The sequence below is a fragment of the Pan troglodytes genome, chromosome 8 (genome assembly GCF_028858775.2).
Source record: "Pan troglodytes isolate AG18354 chromosome 8, NHGRI_mPanTro3-v2.0_pri, whole genome shotgun sequence".
Lineage (NCBI taxonomy): Eukaryota > Metazoa > Chordata > Mammalia > Primates > Hominidae > Pan > Pan troglodytes.
The window spans coordinates 107,544,021-107,566,883 of NC_072406.2; the positions used below are offsets into that span (position 1 = coordinate 107,544,021).

Here is a 22,863-nt window from a genome sequence, read left to right on the forward strand (position 1 = left end):
AGAAAGAGAGCACGAGGTTTGTGAGTAAGCTGCCCCAGCACTTACTGAGTCCTGTGTGGCAGGAGGTGCTGGGGTCAGAATCAGGAGGAAGCAGAGAGGTCCTGCCCAGATACTTTCAGACCTCTAGGCCTTGGTTCCTATGAGGCCCTCTGCCGAGAATGCCTCCTCCTCCCTTCTCACCTGATAGAAATTCCACGCATCCCTGGGGCTCCCCTCGGATGTCATGTCCTCTGTGTTGGCTGAGACTTTCCTGAGTTCTGCTCAGTTACGGAAGCTAAGATCCTCCCTGCTCCCCTGTAGCCTAAGCCCCGCCCAGGTCCCCATCCCAAAATAGATAAAGGCAGGCCAAGGAAGGAAGGCCGGCAGGCCCTGTCGCCCTGGGATATGTGTGCTTGGAGGAACCCCTCCAAGCCCAGAGTTAACCAAGCTACAAACATAATCATGACTAGCTATGGGTTTTTAAACACTGACTTGCCTGGTGTGAGGATCCATGCTTAGCATTCCATAATTAGCATCTCATTTTATCCTGAAGACCCAGACCTCCAGAGCTAGGAGTTAGGAATGCCTACTTTATAGATAAGAAAACTGAGGCAGAGAGGATTCCAGGCCTGCCCAAGATCACTAGGCTGAAATTTGAACTCTGGTCTGCCCATCTCACAGCTCATCTTCTTCCTCCCCAAATGGGATAAACATTTGGGTTTCCTGATATATATATATATATATATATATATATATATATATTCTATTTCTCCAAATGCTGGGACTGAAGCTTAGTCCCACACCCCTGTAATTCATTAGGCTGAGACTAAGTCAACTTACCTAGGCCTTAACAATCAGCCTCCCAAAAGGGGGGTTGCCTGCTATAAACCACACTGACAGGCCAGTCTGGATGCTGCCTGTGGGCCATACATGAGCAGGGCCACTGCCCCACCTGGTGCCTGGGCTTCCGCATGCTGGCCCCACAGGCTGTGGCCTGTTAATTGCCCACACCCACCTATAGGTGAAGGCTAATTCTCCTAGATGTCTGAGTCTCCCTTGAGCTCTGATTTCTGAGATGGGTGGAAGAAGGGTGCTGGTGAGAAGGCCAGAAATCCAAGTACCTGCTCTAGTTCCTTCTGTGACTGTAGGCCTTGCTCCAGGCCTCCCCAGGCTAGTGTGGGGCAGCCTCTGAGCTACCAGCAGGCCCAGCCCCATGTTCTTCCTTTCTTTTAATTAAATGTAACAACCAAACTTGAAGAAATTTTGGAAAGGTATTTAAAAATTAGTAACTCCATCTCCTGAAACTCAAACCTCTGCAGCACAATGTTGCTGTCCAGCTTCCTGAGTTTGATTCAGCAACAGTACACACTAGCTGAGTGATCCCAGCCATATTATTAACCCCTCAGGGCCTCAGTTTTTCCATCTGTGTAATGAGGGTGGCAAACCACGCCCCACCTGTGAGGGTTTTCCAGGAGAATGTAACAATATCACACAGGTAAAGCACTTCCCCCAGTGACTGGCAGCCCAGCCCAAACTTGGAATAAAAAGAATCCACCATTTTTACACTGCTCTTTCCACCAGTGATTAAAACAAATATTTCCCATGTAGCTGCTTTTCTCCTAATGACCATTTTAACAGCGGCATAATATTCCATCAAGTAAATACACATAACGTACTTACTCATACCCCCCCTTCATGTGGGTGATATTTTTGTTTCCTTGGAATTAAGATAGAAATTCCCAAGAGTGGGATCATCAGGTCAAAGGCTCCAGAATTTCTGAACTCTTCCTAGGCAACGCCTCCTTCCAACCCTCCACCTGAGAGAGAGATTCTGGGGAGCAGTCTCCTGGGCTTTTCCACACCCATACCCTTCTTCCAGGCCCCTCCCTTCCTCCTTCTCTGGCCCTTGATGCCAAGAGTAGTAAAGCAAAGTGAGGCCAGTTCTGCCACTGGACGAGAAAGTAGCTTTAGGCTACAGAGAAAAAGTTAAAAACAAAATAAAGCAAAACATCATGGCCTATTTTAAATGACAACAAAAGCAAAAAGCCAAGGAGACAACAAAAAATGAGTTATGAAGCAGGAGCTACTGGCAGTACCCGAGCCTGCTTAGAGGGGAAAAGGTGCACGGCCTCTTCGCACACAGCAAAAGCACTCAAGGAATTGCTGAGAAGCCAAGTCCCTGGCTTTGCAGGGAGGAACTCAGCTCAAAACAGTAAGAGCCCAAAGATGAAGCACTTGCTATGCCTTGGACACAGAGCTCAGCACTTTAAAAGCACTGCCTTAGGCTAGCTAGGCACGGTGGCGGAGAGGGGCGGATCACCTGAGGTCAGGAGTTCGAGACCTGGTCAACATGGTCAACATGGTGAAACCCCATCTCTATTAAAAATACAAAAAAATTAGCCAGGCGTGGTGACGGGCACCTGTAATCTCAGCTACTCGGGAGGCTGAGGCAGGAGAATCACTTGAACTCAGGAGGCAGAGATTGGAGTGAGCCAAGATCACGCCACTGCACTCTAGCCTGGGTGACAGATCGAGACTCTGTCTCAAAAATAAATAAATAAAAGCATTGCCTCACTTCATCCTCACTAAATCCCAATGAACTGGTGTTTTTATTATGTCCATTTTGCAGAGGAGAAGGGTCCACCACAGGCCCAAGGCTATGCAGCCAGTAAACAATGAGGTCAGGGTGTGGGCCTCAGCTATTCCACCCCAGAGCCTTCCTAGGTCTGAACTACATACTGTCCTACTCAGAACTTGCCTAAAACAGCATTGTATGCAAATAAATGGAAAAGGGTGATTTTAATCCACAGAGGTCACTGACAACACTCACGAAATACGGCAGGATTGGGAGACTCCGGAATGAGATATCCACATGATCATCTTCCCACCCCACAGCCTGCCCCACCTGCAGGTCTCAGGAGGGTCCAGGGCATGCTCAGTAGCCTAAGTGGGGCTGAATCTCCAGATGGAAACTTCTCTGCTCCAATTCTGGGTTGGAAAGCTGACAGCTCTTAGCTGCATGATGAGCAGGGATCTGTTCCCATCTCTGTCTTCCCTAACCCACGTTTTCTACCTCAGCTCAAAACTAAAAATACTCAAAACTGATTATTTCTTTAGGTCTTGACTTTTACTACCAAAGGCAAAGCAAAAGAGGGAGCAAACTGCTCTACTAGCCTAGATGAAGGAAGCATTAGATTAGTTCACATCCTTGGGCAATTATGGCCAATCAGTTTACTTTTGCTGCAGTCACCCAGATTAAGAAATGCCATGAAGGTGTAACACATATGTCAAATTTTATCAAATTGTATACTAAAAATATCTGTGGTTTATAGTATGCCAGTTACATCTCAATAAAGAGAGGGCTAATGTGCATGTAAAGTGTATAGCACAGTTCTTTGGCAATAGTAGTAGGCACTCAAAAAATCATTAACCATGAAGGTGATGAGAGTGATGATGACAACTTATGACAAAGCTTTGGCATTCACCCAGGTGGCAAAAAATAAAAAATAAAATGCCAGAGTGGGGCCTTCAGGGTGCGTGGGAAATCTGGGTAAACTGCCCAGTTTGGTAGATAAGAGAAAGATGAGTTTAAAATGACTTACCAGAACTCATGGTGGTGGCAGGACAAGTCGTCTGCAACTGGGGCTCTGAACTGCTCTGTAGAAAAACAAACACCACACAATGCAATTGATGAATGGCAGGTTCGCGATAAATCCCAATGGTTAGTATTAAAAATGCAAACACTGTAACCCTTGATAAAACAGGGCTGAACCAGGAGTCACCTGGCCAGGCTTCTGGTTTGTGGTCACCCACATATTATTGTGACCTTGGGCACATCACTCAACCTCACTGGTTTCAGTTTTGTTGCCCATATTTGGTGCTGATGTTATCCGACATCCCTTTCAAACATTCTATTAAAAACCTCAAGCTACATGAGTGCACGTGGTTTAAAGAGAGGGTAAAGGAAAGGGGAAAAAACACATTTTAGGAGAAAGAGGTAAAATCACAACACAAACTGATTTGAGAACTTACTGATCATACTGAATGCTTATATATAGCTTACTATGCACAAGGAAATGTTCTAAATGCTTTAAATATATTAACACATTTGACCCTCACAACCCTAGGAGGTAACCACTAATGTCAGGTTAGTTTACACAGATGAGGAAACCGAGACACAGACAGGTGAAGCTGTGTGCTTGCTGCAGTGGAGGAGCTGATACTGGAACCCAGACAGCCTGACTTTCTGGCCCAAGTTCCTATGCACTGTGCTCTACCACCTGGAGGTGGGAACCAATCCCTGATGTTCAAATGGATAACCCCTTAATTTAGTAGGGTCTCAAAGAAAGCTGAAATTGTACTGACAATGCCCTAATATATATCCAGATCTTTTATTGAGTTATAGTTTGCATATAACCGAAAATATCCATTTTAATTGTACAATTCGATGAGTTTTGACAAATATATACATCCTATAACCACTACCGCAATCACAATATACAGCCTTTCCATCACCCCAAAAAGTTCCCATGTGTATCTCTACAGCCAAGTACCATCTCAGGTCCCTGTTAACAACTGATCTGCTTTCTGTTACTATTGTTTTACCTTTTCCAGGATTTTATATAAATGGTATCATAGTACAGGTAATCCTTTGTGTCTGGCTTCTCTCGTTTAGCATAACACTTCCGAAAAGCAACTGGTTAGATATGGCTGGGTCAATTTCTGGACTCTTTTCTGTTTCAGTGAGCTGTCTTTATCTGATAACTCACTGTCTTGATTACTGTAGTTTTACATAGCCTTGAAATCAGGTAATATGAGTGATAGAGTTTAGATATTTGTCCCTGCCCAAATCTCACATTAAAATGCAATCCCCGATGTTGGAGGTGGGCCTGGTGGGAGGTGTTTGGATCATGGGGGTGGATATCTCATGGCCTGGTGCTATCTCTGCAATAGCGAGTTCTCACAAGACCTGGTCATTTAAAAGTATGTGGCACCCCCCCCCACCCTTACTTATGCTCTTGTCGTGTGACACGCCTGCTCCCCGTCGCCTTCCACCATGATGGGAAGCTTCCTGAGGCTCCCCAGAAGCCAAGCAGATGCTTCCTGTACAGTTAGCTTACAGAACTGTGAGCCAATTAAACCCCTTTTCTTTATAAATGACCCAGTCTCTGGTATTTCTTTATAGCTGTGCAAGAATGGCCTAATACAGTGAGTCTTCCAACTTGAGTTTTTTTCCAAAATCATTTTGGCTATTTTAGGTCCTTTGCATTTTCATATAAAGTTTAAAACCACCTTAACAATTTCTACCTAAAAAAGTCTGTTGAGATTTTGACTGGAATCATGTTGAATCTATAGATCAATCTGTGGAAAACTAACATTTTTAACAATATTGAGTCTTCCAGTTCATGGGTATGACCTATCTCTCCCTTTTTCCAGGACTTCTTTAATTTCTCTTGGTAATATTTTATAGTTTTTTCAAAGTACAAGTCTTGTACATACCTCGACTAATAAGGTCTTACTGAACACATCTGAAGGTCACACAATCTGAAAAACAAGTCCTCGGGATATGTAGAACCTTGATATTTCAAGTGTGGTCCACAGGCCAGCAGCATTCACATTAGCTGGGAGCTTACTGAAAACGTAGAAGCGGCCGGGTGTGGTGAGTCACACCTGTAATTCCAGCACTTTGGAAGGCCAAGACGGGCGGATCACCTGAGGTCAAGAGTTTGAGACCACCCTGGCCAACATGGTGAAACCCTGTCTCTACTAAAATACAAAAATCAGCCGGGTGTGGTGGTGGGTGCCTGTAATCCTAGCTACTCGGGAGGCTGAGGCAGGAGAATTGCTTGAACCTGGGAGGCAGAAGTTGCAGTGAGCCAAGTTCGTGTGTGCCACTGCACTCCAGCCTGGGTGACAGAGCGAGACTCCAACTCCAAAAAAAAAAAAGTAAAGAAAATGCAGAAGCTCAGACTCCTGTACCTACTGAATCAGAATGGGCATTTTAACAAAATCCCAGGTGCTCCCTTTGCATTTTAACGTGTGAGAAGCAATGATACAGAGAAAACCCCCGATTCACGAATTCTGTAATAGGGATGTGAAGATATGGTATGAAGGTCTGCAAAAGGAGACATGCTTTAGCTTCTTCTTTTAAAAAAGCTGAAGTTGGACACTGGTTTCCTTTCTGGATGGTTGCTTTGCCTTACTGTCCTTGTAATTAACAGAGTAGAATGCTAGGGATGAAGAGGAAATCATTCAAAGTCCATCTCTGCAGCCCAAATCAGCAGGAACTTTGCCTCTGTCACTGTCAAATACATCTGAGACTATCTATGACCTTCAATAGCTGTCCCCACAGACGGTTCTCTAAGCTGTGGAAACATTTGTTCTTTCAATCGAGAAACACACAACCTGCTGTTTTCTGTATGTCCTCATGTTTTCCAATCCTAAGTTTTTGATACCTTAGTTTGCCTCCCAGGATCAGAAGGGTTGTTGTGATAGCAACCAAATGCTTTTATTTTATAAATAATTTTCATGAGCAATTGTATTATGTTAAGGTTTTTATTCCTTATTTTTATTTTTATTTTTGTTTTTGTTTTTGGGACAGGGTCTTGCACTATCACCCAGGCTAGAGTGCACTGGTGTGATCACGGCTCACTGCAGCCTCAACCTCCTGGGCTCAAGCGATCCTCCCACCTCAGCCTCCCAAGTAACTGGGACCAGTCATGCACCACCACACCTGGCTAATTTTTAAAATTTTTATTTTGTGGAGATGGGGTCTCTCTATTGCCCAGGCTGGCCTCAACTCCTGGCCTCAAGCGATCCTCCTGCCTCAGTCTCTGAAAGTGCAGGGATTATAGGTGTGAGCCACTGCACCTGGCCTTTCCTCAATTTTTAAAGCATTATTGAAGAAATCTTTTTGTTTCCACTGTGAAGCTATCTTAACTGAAACTATTTTCATTCTTTTATAAGTTTTTTCTAGCCTTTAGATACATAAGTAGCATATACATTGTTGTAAACATAATATCTGGACAGCTTTGTGTTCTAATTTTTAAATCAAGTATTTCATGAACATTTTTCTGGGATTCTATATAGTCAGCATATCCATCATTTTAATGGCTGTATTTCATTGTAATAACACTCCATAATCCATTTACCAATTCCCTTTGTATAGTTTAATTCGTCTTAATTTAAAAAACAAGTACAAAGCACACAGCATTCTTAGGCTGGAGAAGAAATGAATGGAGATGTCTTATGAACCAAACAAAAAGGATACCTCAACTCATACATGATGAGTAATCACTGTCATATGCGGGTAGCCCTTTGCACATTTCACATTTCTCAATATAGAAACTACTAACTTCTAAGTGTCAGCCCCCTTACTTACAAACTAACCTAAAATAGACACAGTCAGGGATAATCTTCAAAATATTTAACCATCATTTTGCCACAAATGTCTACCAACTGGAGCAGACACCAGTTGTAGCACTCTCTGGGAGGCCCCTCCTTGTGCCTGCTATTAACCATTTAATGGCTGGATGCTGAGACGGTAGAAGGAGAATGGACCCTGGGTGTTAACAGACTACTTCGATATTTTAAGAGCTAGTATGACGATAGTACGTGACAATGACAATGCACAGGTGAGTACCAGCTCTTGCACACGAGGACTTTTTGAGTAGCAGGTTCTGTTGTGTGTTCTCACTCTGGTGATTAAATCTGCAGCAGGTGATACTAACAAACAAGGGATAGTTTAAAATAAAATGAAAAGTGCTGAGGATGAATGGGCTGACTGAAGAAAAGGAACTGCAGCAACGGCAGCAGTGCCAAGGACAGTGCCCTGCGTCCGGTCCTCCCCTGTGGTGGCAACAGCAGCAACGTCCCATCCAGACTATTCCAGGGCCTGATTCTGGCTCTGATCCCAGCCAGCTCAGCCTCCTGGAATTCCTGCCCCAGTTCTGAGTGCAGTTCTCCAACCTTCCATAAACTCCATGAACTACCCAAGATCTTGCCAATAAATCCCTTTTCAGTTTGAGTTCACCAGAGGTGGTTTCTGGTTATCTGCCACCCAAGAACCTTGACCAGCAGAAGATGGGAGGGAGAAGTCCCCAAGGTTTCATCTGAAGAGGAGAATCTTCATTCCTCTCTCCTGACATGAGGCTGACCAGATCTGAATCCCAAGTGGCTCGGCAGTGGTTGTGTCTCTACAACCTTAAGTGCTCAGAGCCTGGGCAGTGAGGACGCATCCATGAAACTACACAAATTGAGCTTGACCGGAACACTGAAAGCTTTGAAAATCATAGTCTAGTCCCTGCTGTTTATTTAGAGATAATATGGGCCATTACAATCAGATGAGAACTTGAGAGTTTATTTTACATAAAAACCTCTAACACTTAATATTTATTTAAAAACTAAGCTGTAAAGAGCCTGATTTGGTTGAGTACATGATGGCACGTCTTTGGAATGCCTCTTACAAGTCCCCTCCAAATGAGCCAGGCACCTTTGGGTAAAAGCCAAAAGGACGAACAGTGTACCATCTAGTGGCAAAATGGCACAACTGCAAGTGGGCAGTAAATTCCCCTAGTGAGTTGCAGGAACCTATGCAGTGTCACAGCTTGGGTGTGCCAGCGGGGAGTCAAACCGCCATTCCACGCTTTGAGCTGCTTGGACCTGCCGTACTTGGTCAAAGTACCATGGCATCAACACAGACATTCCACGAGAAGAACAAGATGTGAAGTGGCCAGAGTTGTTAAGAAAGCATCCAGATAATTAATCATTCCATATTGTCCCCCCAACCCCGCCAATTCCATGACCCTATAATTCTAAGATAAGTTTTGATGACACAAAGTGATTAATTACTAAAAAGCCAAAGTTATACTCATGCTTCCAGCTGAAAAACAATCAACTAAATATGGGTTGGTTACTGGGAAAGGAAAGAAGGTCCTTATATGGATAGTTTAGGGATATACGACTAGGAAGAAATTGAGTATGTCTGTAAAAATGAATTCAAGGTCCTGCAAAGGTTCTTGGAAAACAAACAGCCTTTAAATCTCCTAGCCAGCATGCTCCAGCTTCTCCTATGCACTATGGTGTTTTGCCTCCATAGCTCCCCCATCCCTAACAATAGATTGTAAATATCTGGAAAGGAAAAACTGCATCATCCTCGGCACTGGGCATGCAGTAGGTGCTCAGTCACAGCCTTTGCTCTCGCCTCTGTTTAACCTTCAGAACCTAACTTCAGAGTCTTAAATCAAGAGCCTCCTTAACTCCACCATGGCTCCTTAAAAGGGAGCCAGCTCCCCACTTGAACAAAATGCTGGTTATGCCTTAGCTTTAAAATCCAATCTTGGGCCGGGCTCAGTGACTCACACCTAGAATCCCAGCACCTTGGGAGGCCGGTGCTTGAGGTCAGGAGTTCAAGACCAGCCTGGACAACATGGTGAAACCTCATCTCTACTAAAAATACAAAAATTAGCCGGGCATGGTGGTGGACGCCTGTAGTTCCAGCTACTCTGGAGGCAGAGGCAGGAGAATCACTTGAACTCGGGAGGCGGAGGTTGCAGTGAGCTGAGCTCGCACCACTGCACTCCAACCTGGGTGACAGAACAAGCCTCTGTCTCAAAAACAAAAACAAACAAACAAACAAAAAAAACAAAAAAACCCAGTTTGGTACTGGGCGCCATGGCTCGTACCTGTAATCCCAGCACTTGGGAGGCCGAGGCAGGCAGACTGCTTGAGTCTGGAGTTCAAGACCAGCCTAGGTAACATGGGGATGCCCTGTCTCCACCAAAAATACAAAAATTAGCTGGGTGTGCTGGTGCACGCCTGTAGTCCCAGCTACTCTGGAGGCTGAGGTGGGAGGGTCACTTGGACCCAGGAGGCCTCAGAGGTTGCAGTGAGCCAAGATTGCTCACTGCACTCTAGCCTGGGTAACAGAGTGAGACCCTGTATTTAAAAAAAAAAAAATCTAATCTGGGACTTGATTTTATATACGTACAGCTACTTCCAACAGCTTGAAAAGAACAGAGACAGCGCACAGAGCCCCAGAATAAACGCCTGGCCTTATTTCTTTGTACTTTGCAGATCCACTAGCAGAGCCACGTTTCTCCAATTTTTCAACAGCTCCTTCTCTTCTCAATCTCTATTAATGTCACTTCTCTTCAAATGCACCCTCTACATTATTGCAAAGGGTGCAGAAGGCTCTTCAGAAAGCCAGAAAGGATAAATACTGAGTCGCTGATACTTCCGTTCAAGGGGAAGAAAGTGGGATAAACTTGACCCTGACATTAACTTCAGTCTAGAATCCCATGACACTCCTGGGAGCTCAGAACACAACAAGCACGAAGTTTCTGTAAAAAGACCAATGTTTCTGGAGAGGGAGCAATAGGAAAACACATCAGAAAGGCCATCCTCCACATCCTCTCATTTCCTCCTGGAGTCCCTCCAACTCGGTTTCCATTCTAACCAATTATCTGAAATGGCCTTCAGAAAGGCTTCCAGTGCACACGCATGGCCAAGTCCAACGGTTTCTGCACTGGTCCAGGCTTCACTGATCTTTCCACTGCATTTAAGACAGTTAACTCCTTCCTCCTCCCCACACTTTCTGGTCTTGATTTCTAAGTGTCACTGTAAACTGATTTACACTGGGCCATGAGGATCCTTCTAGAACAGGGCCTCTGCAGTTCTTCAGGAGTTTAGGGAGCCAGAGGGCCCTCAGCTGGTCTTTATTCTGTTCCAACTACATGCTCACTTCTTTAGAACCAGAAGCATCTATATAGGTTACCCAGCCCATTTTCCTGGTTTTCCAGCTGTGTTGGAAGGAGGTTCCATGAGCCCCCTCCAGCCACTGTGCTGGCACCCACCTATGCACTCCCCAACTTTCAATTCAACCTGGGTCAAATTTCAATGGGGAAAAAAATTCCGCAGGGCTCCTATACACTCAGAGGGGTTGGCTGGGCAGTATGGCGGGCAAGGGAAAGGCAGCAAAGCTTTCGGAAAGAATATTATATCTAAAACACAGGCCTGATGATACAGTTCAAAAACATTTCTTTAGTATCTACTTTGCACCCAGGGAAGTGCTTGGCCCAGGGGAGACCAACATGATCAGACAGGATTGCTGTCTTTGAGGCCAACACAGGGCTGTAGGGTGGCAGATGTGGTCCATTTAAATATAGTACAATGGGATAACCCTTCTGCTAGCAATCTGGCTTAAGTGTCATGGGAGCACAAAAGGAAAAGGAATAAATTCTGCATGACAGAGAGAATAAGGAATGAATAAATACCAAAATTTTCCAATGTTCAATGACATACCTTCTAAAATCACCTCAAATGTCACACTTTTGGAAACACTGATCTAAAAATTCAAGTCCTAATTTAATGTGCCATAAGACCCTGCAGGATCATGTCCCAGTTATTTTTCCAGTCTCATCTCCCTCACATCCTCCCATGAGCCCTAAACTCCACATGTACCACACTTGCTATTCCTACTGAATTCTGACAAGAGTTCCCATTTCTAAGCCTTTAACCTTGCTTCCCACTAATGCCCTTTCCCTCATCTCCCCAAATTTAAGGCCAATCCCAATAGCCAGATGCATTGGCCCAACAAAAACTAAAGGTTTTTATTTTCATCTACTTTTTATTTTATTTTATTTTCTGTAGTTACACTGGCTAGAAATAGTTTTGGTTTTGATCCCTATTAAAAGTCATGAAGATGAAGAACTCTTTTATTTTGGAGACAGAGTCTCGCCCTCTCATCCAGGCTGGAGTGCAGTGGCACAATCTCGGTTCACTGCAACCTCCACCCCCTGGGTTCAAGTGATTCTCGTGCCTCAGTCTCCTAAGTAGCTGGGATTATAAGCACGTGCCATCTTGACTAATTTTTGTATTTTTAGTAAAGATGGGGTTTCACCATGTTGGCCAGGCTGGTCTTGAACTCCTGACCTCAAGTGATCCACCCGCCTCGGCCTCCCAAAGTGCTGGGATTTACAGGTGTGAGCCACCACACCCAGCCAAGAACTCATTTTAATAAGACCTATTTATGATCACAATATTCAGAAAGCCCATGCCCAAACTCCACTACCAATATCAAACTCTCGTTCCAGGTCCATGCCAGAGAAGGGGCAGATCTGGAGCTAGAACATTCACCACCAATAAATCTGCAATCATTTTATTTTTTTACCTTTTATACTTGAGTGGAGCTTTTAAATAAATATAAAATGTTGGCTTCCAACCCAATAAGCAAATTCAGCCCCCCAAACAGTTTCAAGTCTTATAAATGCAGTATTATTTGTGCTTCAAACAACAGAATTTAGGGGATAATTTGTAATTATATATTACATTGTCTAACATATTAAAATGCATGGCTTGCAGCAAACAAAATAGACGGGTTAATATCCTTAATCTAATGTAATCATACTAATTGCCAAGAAAAATATTTTTAGATACGTGAAGAAATGATTCCCAGAAGACAAAATGCAAATAATAAACAAATCTATGAGAAAACGTTTACTTAACCCAACTAGTTAAAAAATATATTAAAATAATGACTAACCATTTTTTCTACTTCTTGTATTAGTCCAAAAATTTTTTAAAACTAACAATGTGCGCAAATGCAAAGACATTGGCTTTTTCCTACACAGCCAATGACACTACATTTTTATCATTATCTTCAGCAATACACACCAAGAGCTATGCACCTCGTATCCCTGTGCTTTAGGAGAATCTAGTCTAAAGAAAGAAGCTTGAATGACAATAATGCTATACATACAGAGATGTTTACCATAGCTTTATTAGTAATAGTGAAAGCCTTGAAATCCTCTGGTGTTCAATAACACAGGGGCTAATTACCTGACCACATACCCACTGTGGGGACTGTTGAACAGTTATGAGAATAACTAACATAGACCATACAACATGGGAAAAGACTTCTCATAAGATTAGGTGACTACAGCAGGGTATAAGTCTGTGTGACATTTGTGATTACAATTTTTTTTCTTTTTGAGATGGAGTCTCACTCTGTTGCCTAGGCTGGAGTGCAGTGGCACGATCTCTGCTCACTGCAACCTCTGCCTCCTGGGTTCAAGCGATCCTCCTGCCTCAGCCTCCTGAGTAGCTAGGACTACACGCACACACCACCACGCCTGGCTAATTTTTGTATTTTTAGTAGAGACAGGGTTTCACCATGTTGGCCAGGCTAGTCTCAAACTCTTGACCTCAAGTGATCTGCCTGCCTCAGCCTCCCAAAGTGCTGGGATTACAAGCATGAGCCACTGTGCCCGGCTCTGTGGTTATAATTATATAATAGGCAAAACGCATGTATATAGTAAAAAGAAAATATATCCAAATTCTAATAGTGATTGTGGTAGCATAGAATTATGGGTAACTTCTTTTTCTATTTTCTAAACTGTTTATAATGTGCTTATAATACATTTCTTTACTAATGACAAATATCCTTTTTAGCTCCTACATGACATTTGATATGCAATTGTGTAATATTTAGAACCTGAAAGAAAAAATTCTAGGAGACAAGCTAAAAATGCCACTGACAGTCATGTCCATTAGAACATGGCAGAGCCACCTGATGCCATCTTCCACAGAACTTGTGGGATTCTAACACTCACCATCAGTGATTGCTTTTGTTTAATGAAAGCCAAACTACTCCCATGAAGTTCCTCAGGAGGATGAAGGGGGCAATAAACGGACTCGACTGTTCAGCCAGATTTCCTAAAGAAGCAATCGCACCAAAACATTTCATCTTAAAATAGTCAGCAGGAGCTGCCAGGTGACAACACACTAACTACCCCCATTGCTCTCAGTGCCTGCTCACTGCCAAGTCCCTGCTTCTAACCCAGCTTCATGGCATTCCAGAGCCCTGAACTCCTTCTCAAATCCTTTATATGTAAAACTCTGGGCACACACAGTTTCTAAAATACGCAGTTAACCAAGACAAGTCTTAAATGCAAAAACTGGCCTATTTGTGTTTCCCAAATATGGTTGTGTCTACAGAACCAAAACAAAGCTGTCTAATTGTGGCATTCAGCACATTTGGAGCCTTCTCCTTAGACAATCCAGATAACTCAAAATAGGGCAGATACCGAAATTCATGAGATAAATGCAAGACATCTTAACTCTGTTTAAATCATAAATATATAACCTCAAAATAATAAACACAAGCCCAAGACACAGAGCCATTTTTATTCTGAAGCAGTCGCTATACAATGTCTACCAGTGAGAGGCCATGAATGAAAGCATTTTGGATTCTCAGGAGAATCAAGGTAGGGCCGTAGTCCACAATATAGGTAAACGAGATGAAGAAGTACTGTGTATGGCTGGGAAAAAAAAATGTTAAAAAGCTGAAAAGCAGTCTGTTAGAGCTTGAAAATGGGAAAGCAGGGTGGGTTTGATATGGCAGGAGAGGTCTCTGCTCTTACAGACAGTCCACAGTTCCCTCTCAACTTTTCTTTTAAACCACAAAATCCCTGAGGCTATGTATTTACCACATCATATATTATACAGACATCTGCAGTACAGACCCATACCATGCTCAGGAATGAGGGAACAGAGGCTCCATTCAGTAAAAAGACTTTGGGTCTTTAGCAAATACATAACTTAAATACTTCAGTTCATAATACTGGCTTGTTCAGGAATTGCTTATTTTCCTTAAGAAGTTTTGAACTTGTAACTGAATATATACTAACCTACCAAAAAGGTAATATAAAACACTGCAAACACCATCTTTTCTGAGAAAACCTCTCTTCTCGGTGGCATTTGTTTAACAACTGAGGTGGAACACATATATACAGGCCCAAAATCAATAATCCCTGAGCACAGGCTCTGAGGCCATGGACCAAATCAGATCATTAGCACCTCACTGTAATAAATGCAAGACCTTGGCTCCCATCACTCATCCAGTGAATATATCACATTAGCTACTTTTATCTATCCTTGTTTATTTTTACCCTAATTTTAGGCAATTTTTGAATATATCAGGTATAAAAGCACGACATCCAACCACTGAAATTACAATACAAATTTCTGTAATGAGTTTTCTTCAAACCAAGATAAAACCACTAAAACATTCAACATAATATCAAGCTCACAGCAAAAATACAATGAAAGTATTTTTTTAAATCTATATTGTCTTCCAGACTACCTAGAAATAGGTTGGCATTATACATTTATATATTAATGTATAAAAATTAGTCTCTCTGTGTTTATATTTACACAAACACACATATAAACACACACACACACAATTTGCCTATATTATAGGCTTACAAGGACTCTGGCTCAGTTGGCATCTGGCACACACTTCTGACTTGAGTTGTATATGTGCCTGGTGGCTGCAGGAAAGCAACAAAAAGCCGGGTAAGAAGAACTCAATTTGAATCCAAACTTTGGCAGGGCTGTGCAAATTGAGAAGTCCCTTAATTTGTCAGCCTCGGTTTACTCATCCATAAAAAGAAATTAAAAATACTACTTTAGTCCGGGCATGGTGGCTCACACCTATAATCCCAGCACTATGAGAGGCCAAGGCAGGCGGATTACTTGAGGTCAGGTGTTTGAGACCAGCCTGGACAACATGGTGAAACCCTGTCTCTACTAAAAATACAAAAATTAGCCGGGTGTTGTGGTGCATGCCTGTAGTCCCAGCTACTTGGGAGGCTGAGGCATGAGAATCTCTTGAATCTGGGAGGCAGAGGTTGCAGTGAACCAAGATTGTGCTACTGCAGTCCAGCCTAGGTGACAGAGTAAGACTCTGTCTCAAAAAAACAAAAACAAAAGCAAAAAACCTACTTACATTAATTGTTTTTTGTTTTGTTTTGTTTTGTTTTTGAGATGGAGTCTTGCTCTGTTGCCCAGGCTGGAGTATAATGGCACGATCTTGGCTCACTGCAACCTCCGCCTCCCACGTTCAAGCAATTCAGCTACCTCAGCCTCCCTAGTAGCTGGGATTACAGGTGCATGCCACCACGCCTGGCTAGTTTTTGTATTTTTAGTAGAGACAGGGTTTCACCATGTTGGCCAGGCTGGTCTCGAACTCCTGACCTCAGGTGATCCACCCGCCTTGGCCTCCCAAAGTGCTGGGATCACAGGCATGAGCCACCGTGCCCAGCCCATTAAGTTGTTCTTAAGATTAAATTTTAAAATACAGTTGACCCTTGAACAACACACATTTGAGCTGTGAGGGTCCACTTATATGTAGATTTTTTTCAACCAAACTTGGATCAAAAATATAGCATTTGTAGGATGTGGAAGCTGCATATGTGGATGGCCAACTTTTCCTATATGTGAGTACTGCAGGGCCCGCTGCAGGACATAAGTCTGCTCAGATTTGGGTATACGTGGGGTCCTGGACCAATCTCTGTAGCATACTGACAGATAACTGTATATACGAAACACTGTAAATTGTCGTGTTATAAAAGGAAAAGTATTCTAGCAAAGGTATTGGGTCTATTCTTTGTTATCCTTTGTTTATTAACAGACTAATGAATGTGATCATTGTATATCTGATTATGAGGTTGATATTACCAATAGTTACCTGTACCAAACATCAGGTTTTATGAACTGAAGCAGGATTCAAGAACCAAACAGTCAGTTTCCAGGTCTGCCTTCCTATGCCAAGTCTGGCAATGAAGGACATTCTTGATAAAAAGCATCATGTTTTAAAAGCCTTCACAGTTGCTCCCTCCTTAGGTTCAGGTGCCAAAGAACCTAACCATTATTATCAAAACACACTGATTGTGTATGCATTCTGTGCAAGGCCCTGTGCTCACACTACAGAAGCAGAGGAGAACCATCTCTTCATTTCCTAAATGCTCACTGTGAACCAGCCACTTGACACATCATGTCATTTTTAATCCTCAGAACACCTAGTAAGGTTTCTACACCTATTCTGCAAATGGAGAAACTGAGCTTCAATAAAAGTTAGAAGGCTCATTGAAAAGTCTTGCAGAAGCAAGCGGGAAGGCTGGAATACAGGTCCTGGCTCTGGCTCCTCAACCCAGGCTCCTTCCACTTTGCCACATGAACCCAGCCAAGGAGACACAAAGCAGTCCCTGCCTGCAGCAAGATGCTCTTGTGTACAAAGGTTGCTTGGAGAATATACAGACCTAAAACAAAGACAAACGGATCGTCTTTGGGTGCTTTTTCATCCAGCTGTGGCAATAAAATTATCGAAGTTATCAATCAAGATAAGAGATGGTGCTTGCCCTCAGAGACTTTATATTCTAACTGGAGAGATAAGGCTAACCCTTGAAACCCTGATGAGCCACTACAAACAGCATGGAAGAGTATCCATGGACTGCCCTCTACTGCAGGAATCTTCCAGCTAAGAGAATGCCAAGCTTCACAACTTACCTGGGAAACACCCAGGCACATGCTGACAAAAGCACAAAATAGCCCATAGTTCTCATGATATCAATTTCTTTACAGAAAATCTTCATTAGGGGAAGTTAAAAGGGAATAAGATCACCTACAGAATTTTCTAACAGACTTTAGGAAGCAACAACGCCCACGAACATACCTAGACTTAGTATAACTTGGATTTGAGTTGCTGTTCTGACGCTTACTAGATGTGTCTTCTGTGGTTGGTTAACCTTGCTAAGCCTCAGTTTCCTCATCTATAAAATGGGAATAATAACAGCCATCAATCTCATAGCATTATGGTGAAGATTAAATAAGATTCAGTACATCCAGTGCCTATTACAATGTTGGAAAATGCTTAATAAATTTTAGCAGCTTTCAGCATGATCCTCATCATCAATAGCATCTGGGGCGGGGGTCAGACCCACTTTCTCCTCACCTGGTTTCTCTGAGTAGCAGCAGATGTTCTATTTCCACCATAGAGTGGTGAGTCTTTTCAAGCTAATTAAAAGAACAGTCTCGGTCAGTGCTCCTTTGAAGAGCTTACAGCACCTTTCTCTCCCTCATGAGGTGACATGTCCGGTCTTTCCCCAAGAGCACAATCTTCTCATAACTTTCCATAAGAAGTAAAGTAACTAGTCTCCTCTTTCTCCCCACAGTTAATACTCATGGATGTTACTGGCTAGGTATCACTTCATTTACATGTAAAACTTTTTTTTTAACTTTACCACTTCCTCCAGGATATACAAAACCCGTCTTCCACATTGCGTGTGGCAGCTCATGCCTGTAATCCCAGCACTTTGGGAGATCGAGGTGGGTGATTCGCTTGAGCCCAGGAGTTTGAGACCAGCCTAAGCAACATGGTGAAACCCCATCTCTACAAAAGTATAAAAATTAGCCAGGCATGGTGCCGTGTGCGTGTAATCCCAGCTACTCAGGAGGCTGACGCAGGAGGACTGATTTTGAGCCTGGGTGGTCGAGGCTGCAGTGAGCCATGATTCTACCATTGCACTCCAGCATGGGTAGCAGAATGAGACCCTGTCTCAAAACGAACAAACAAAAACTTGTCTACCATGTCTTTTGCTTTTAACAAACTGTTTTCCTCACAAAGTGTCTAGAGTTTCCAAAGCAATTCTCACATAGGTAATGTTTAGAACATAGCACAGAACACACACAGAATAGACCCAAGTCCAATTCAGTTAATGCAAAGGGTTTGTATTGCAGAGTATATGGAAATAACATTATGTAGATGGTGTACACAGACCACAAAATGGCCTTGAATGCCAGGCAATGACATTCTGTTGGGCCATGAAACCAAGGAAAGTTCTGCAGAAGAGAAGTTTTCAAATTCAAGATTGCAAAGGTTTGAAGGTCTCCTCCAGGGCTCATGTTGAAATCTACTTGCCATTGTGATAATATTAAGAGGTAGACCTTTAAGAGGTGATTAGCTCATAAAGCCTCTGCCCTCATGAATAGATTACTGTCATTATCAAGAGAGTGGGTTAGTTACTGCCAGAGTGGGCTCCTCATAAAAGGATGAGTCCACCGTGTTATGATACAGCAAGAGGGCCCTCACCAGATGCGACCCCTCCATAATCTAGGACTTCCCAGCCTCCAGAACTGTGAGCCAAACAAACTTCTACTCTTCATAAATTACCCAGTCTGTGGTATTCTGTTATGCAGCAAGAAACAAGTTAAGACAGTGATTGATCCAGCTGAAGCAGGCAAAATGCACTGTAGAGGTGGGGCCCTGGGGCAGAGAGAGCATGCAGGCTGACTGCCTGTGAGCGGGCTGGGCCACAGGAGGGGCAATGGTGCCCAGTGCTTTTTATGAGACCAAAAAAAAAAAAAGAAATATGCCTCAACCATATATACCCTCTCTGCCCAGGAGAGGAGCTCCCAGCAAACTTGTTCTGCTCATTTGGCTGTGAAAACTTCATAGAAGCCTTGCTGGCAGCAATCATAGGTGACAGTTTCTACATTTGTATTCTCTTGCTTATGGGTAGCAAAAACTGCTGCTGAGAGAGAATCTGATTTTCTGAGTATACTCCCTAAATCACATTTTGCCACTTTTGTCCACAGTGAAGCTTTTTTTCTGCCCAATTGCCTTGGTGGATGACAAGATAAAATTATCAGAAAATAAAAGGTGTCGAAAAATCCTTTAGAACTCAAAGACACTTATTATAACTAAATAAAGACACTACGATATCAACCACTACAATGGAATAAAAGGTGACAGAGTTAGGGATATTTAGATCATTTCCGAACTAACAAATGTTAAAGAGAATGGTTCTCAATACAAAATGGCCTTGTCGCCACAATTCACAACTTGTATCAATAGAACACACCATGTTGGAAGAAAAGAACTATGTATTATATTCCAATCAGTGTAGGATGTTTACAGCAGGGGCCAGGGAGGGAGTGTGTTGAGATCTTAAGAGACTAATTAAATTATTCACACACAACCCTGTTAGCAAAGAATTCTAGGTGCTCGGGCAGTGACGCTACCACTGTACAGCTTCCCTACATGCAAAATGGGAATAAAAGCAGCACTAACCTCCCTGTTGTGAGGATTAATCGAGATAACCATTTACCCACATAGCACAGTGCTTGACACACAGGAAGAACTCAGTAAATGGTCACCTATTGACATAATAATTTGTTTATTTATCCTGTTCTAACTCCAAAAATGAAGTGTGAGAAGAGTCAGAAGTGGGAATACTGGTTAATAAAAGGCTCTAGTTAGTCACTGTTTTACTTTAACAACAATGTACTGGACCCTGCATGGAGACAAGGGCATTGCCAGGAATGAAGGCTTTTGCCTTGGGCAGAGAAAACTCAACACAAAGCTTGTAGTGACTCCATCCAGCACCCTGCATTTGTGCAGAACTTTACAGGCGACAGGACAGCAGTGCCCTTGGCTGTCTGCAAAACAGGCCAGTAATTGAGTTCAATCTCAAAAAAACAAGAACAAAAACAAGGCAATATCATCTTTAAGAATGTTTCATGAGGCCAAAGGACTCAGAGCATCATAGAATTTCAAGGCTGGAGACGTAATATATCCATGTAATACAACTGTACTTGTACCCCTAAGTCTATAAAAGAATAAAATATCCCTACCAAAAAAGAAAAAAAAGCATTTCAGGGCTGGAAAAAAACACAGTTTCCAAATGTCATGGGCTTTACAGTCCTGATCAATACACTGAGATGAGAAAATGCAATGTCCAGGTACACGTCCTCCCTAAAACAAAGAACTCTCATCCTGCCAAGCCCTTCCAACAGGACAAGGGGCAAGCCATGTCAGCAGGAGATGTTACAATTACTATGTCTGTAGTCCTGCTCTGCTTTCTAGATGTTACACTCCCTGAAGACAGTCATCTATGTTTGCTTGTATGATGTTTGTTCATTCACGAGGGCACTCAAATATTTCTAAATTGCTTTTAAAATTTCATTGTGGCATTCCCTTCCTCTCTTAAAAAGGAAAAGCCAGCAGTTGAGAATTAAAATCTAAGGTTTCTTAACATTTATATAGGTCCAAGTGTCTCTAAAACTAAAGTCATATATACAAGTACTGAGTTGGCGCATAAATTGCTATCTAGCTATCTAGAGAAAAGGGCTTTGTTATGTTGCCCAGGTTAGCCTTGAACTCCTGGCCTCAAGTGATCCTCCTGCCACAGCCTCCCAAGCAGCTGAGACTACAGGCATGCACCACCTTGCTCAGGTCAGCTTTCTCCTAAAAAAAAAAAAAAAGAAAGAAAAATAAAAAAAATCCTTAACTTAAAGCAAGTCCACAAACAAATGTCCTTTGGTGCTTCTGAGCTCATTCATTCAGTAAAAGTTCACTAAATGTGAACTAAATGTGGGGCATTGAATAGTGGATCTCACTGTTTAAATTTATATCTTGAATATCTAGAGAGCAAACCATCAAAAAGTCTGACAGAGGGCATGTTAAGAAGACTATAGAGATGGGAGAAAGGATAAAGGTCCCATACAAGAATCCCCACCTCACCTCCCCTGCACCTTTTTTTTTTTTTCCAAGTATGCAACAAAAATCCTTCAGGAAAAACGTAACTTTAGAACTCTTGGGTTGGTTCCCAATATGCTTAAAGGGAGCTCTGGTATTTGTGGAGTTTGGTGAATATATTACACTTCTGGAGGAAATCCAGCTTAAGAAGCATGTAATTGTAGACTTTTTTCCTATCTGTTTAATAATAAAAGTACAAAAATAAATAAGCTTTTTCTTCTGTAAGAATGTGAAGCCTAAGTTTAAAAGATTTTTATACACTAGATTGTAAGGGAAAAAAACTAAAATATGTGTTTTAAGCACTTACTAAAAACAGAAATAAAAAACACTTGAACTCTCAGAATGGTAATGAAGCATTTCAAATTCCCCTCTGCTAATATCACAGCTCTAACAACTAACCAGCAAGCTCAAATGCAGAGAATCAGGTGCAGGGAGGCCTTAGGTAGCATGAAATCCGGGATGGCTACACAAGTTTGCCAACAGACTTTGATAAATTGACCAGTGGATAGGGACAGAAAATCCCAGCGACTCCAAAAGTTACATCTACATGTGATTTAAAATACATTCCTTGTTCACTGCTGGTTACACTAAAGTCCAAAGAGAAGAAAAGGAGGAGCAGGCGGGCTCCGAAATGTGCCCTAGACACTGACCACATGGAAACTGGCTGGAAAAGCCCTTCCTTGGAGTCACCGAGCAGTCAGCATTTACTCTTTTAATAGGGACAAGCAGCAGAGTCCTTCCAACGGGGGAAACCCTTCCGTGGCCCCTCAGCTCTGCAACCTCATTAAGTTCAGAGTGAAGCCAGCTGCCAGGAAAGCAAAGGGTGACCCAGCCATGGCTCTAGAAATTCCTAGCAAAGAAAATAAATTGAGTGCCTGAGAGCTCATAAATCACAGTGCTAGAAGGGAGATTTCAGGCAACTGCCAGGAAGATACGAAATCATCCTTAGAGTGTGCCTCTTCCAATGTGAAGATGCCTTTGCAGTGTTGGGGTTGCCTCGGAACTGCAAAACCAAAATGCTGCCTAGTCAAGTACTTCTGATCCTGCCTGGAAACAAAGTGTGGTTTCTCTGTAGGATGTGTCAGGTCCACATTCAGTCTCCTTGACCCCATTGCTGCCAAGGAGGGACAGGAGATGGAGGAAAATGAGACACAGGGGTGAGGAGTCCCCAAAGACAAGCAAAACAGAGGGGATGAAAAGGAGACCAATGTGTCCCAGCCCAAACATTGTTTCAGCAGGGGTAAAAGAAAGACCAATTCGTTACAAGAATCATTAAAATTATAAAGATAAAAATATACATATAAATTTATTCACTAAACAGAGGGTTAAAGTTTTATTTAAATCTTATTTCTTCTATCACTGAAGTCTACACAAGTGACATTAAGAAATTATATTTAAGCACAGATACATTATGTGAGATCACTTTTAAACTCAAAGAAGTTTTAAGATATTCAAAGTGATTGCTTCTCTCTAATCCCAATTGTCAGTCCCTTAAAAATATCTTT

General features: G+C 42.6%; 1 protein-coding gene across 50 annotated transcripts in view; it reads right to left on the reverse strand.

Annotated features, from left to right (window-relative positions):
* SORBS1 (sorbin and SH3 domain containing 1) overlaps positions 1-22,863 on the reverse strand; it is a 249,645-nt gene that overhangs the window by 125,747 nt on the left and 101,035 nt on the right. For all 50 annotated transcript variants that reach the window (XM_016918956.4, XM_016918934.4, XM_016918928.4 and 47 more), the window contains exon 3: positions 3,582-3,636. In XM_016918956.4, coding sequence (XP_016774445.1) covers positions 3,582-3,591 — 10 coding nt within the window. In that variant the 5' untranslated portion in view covers positions 3,592-3,636. The remainder of the gene's footprint in view (positions 1-3,581; positions 3,637-22,863) is intronic.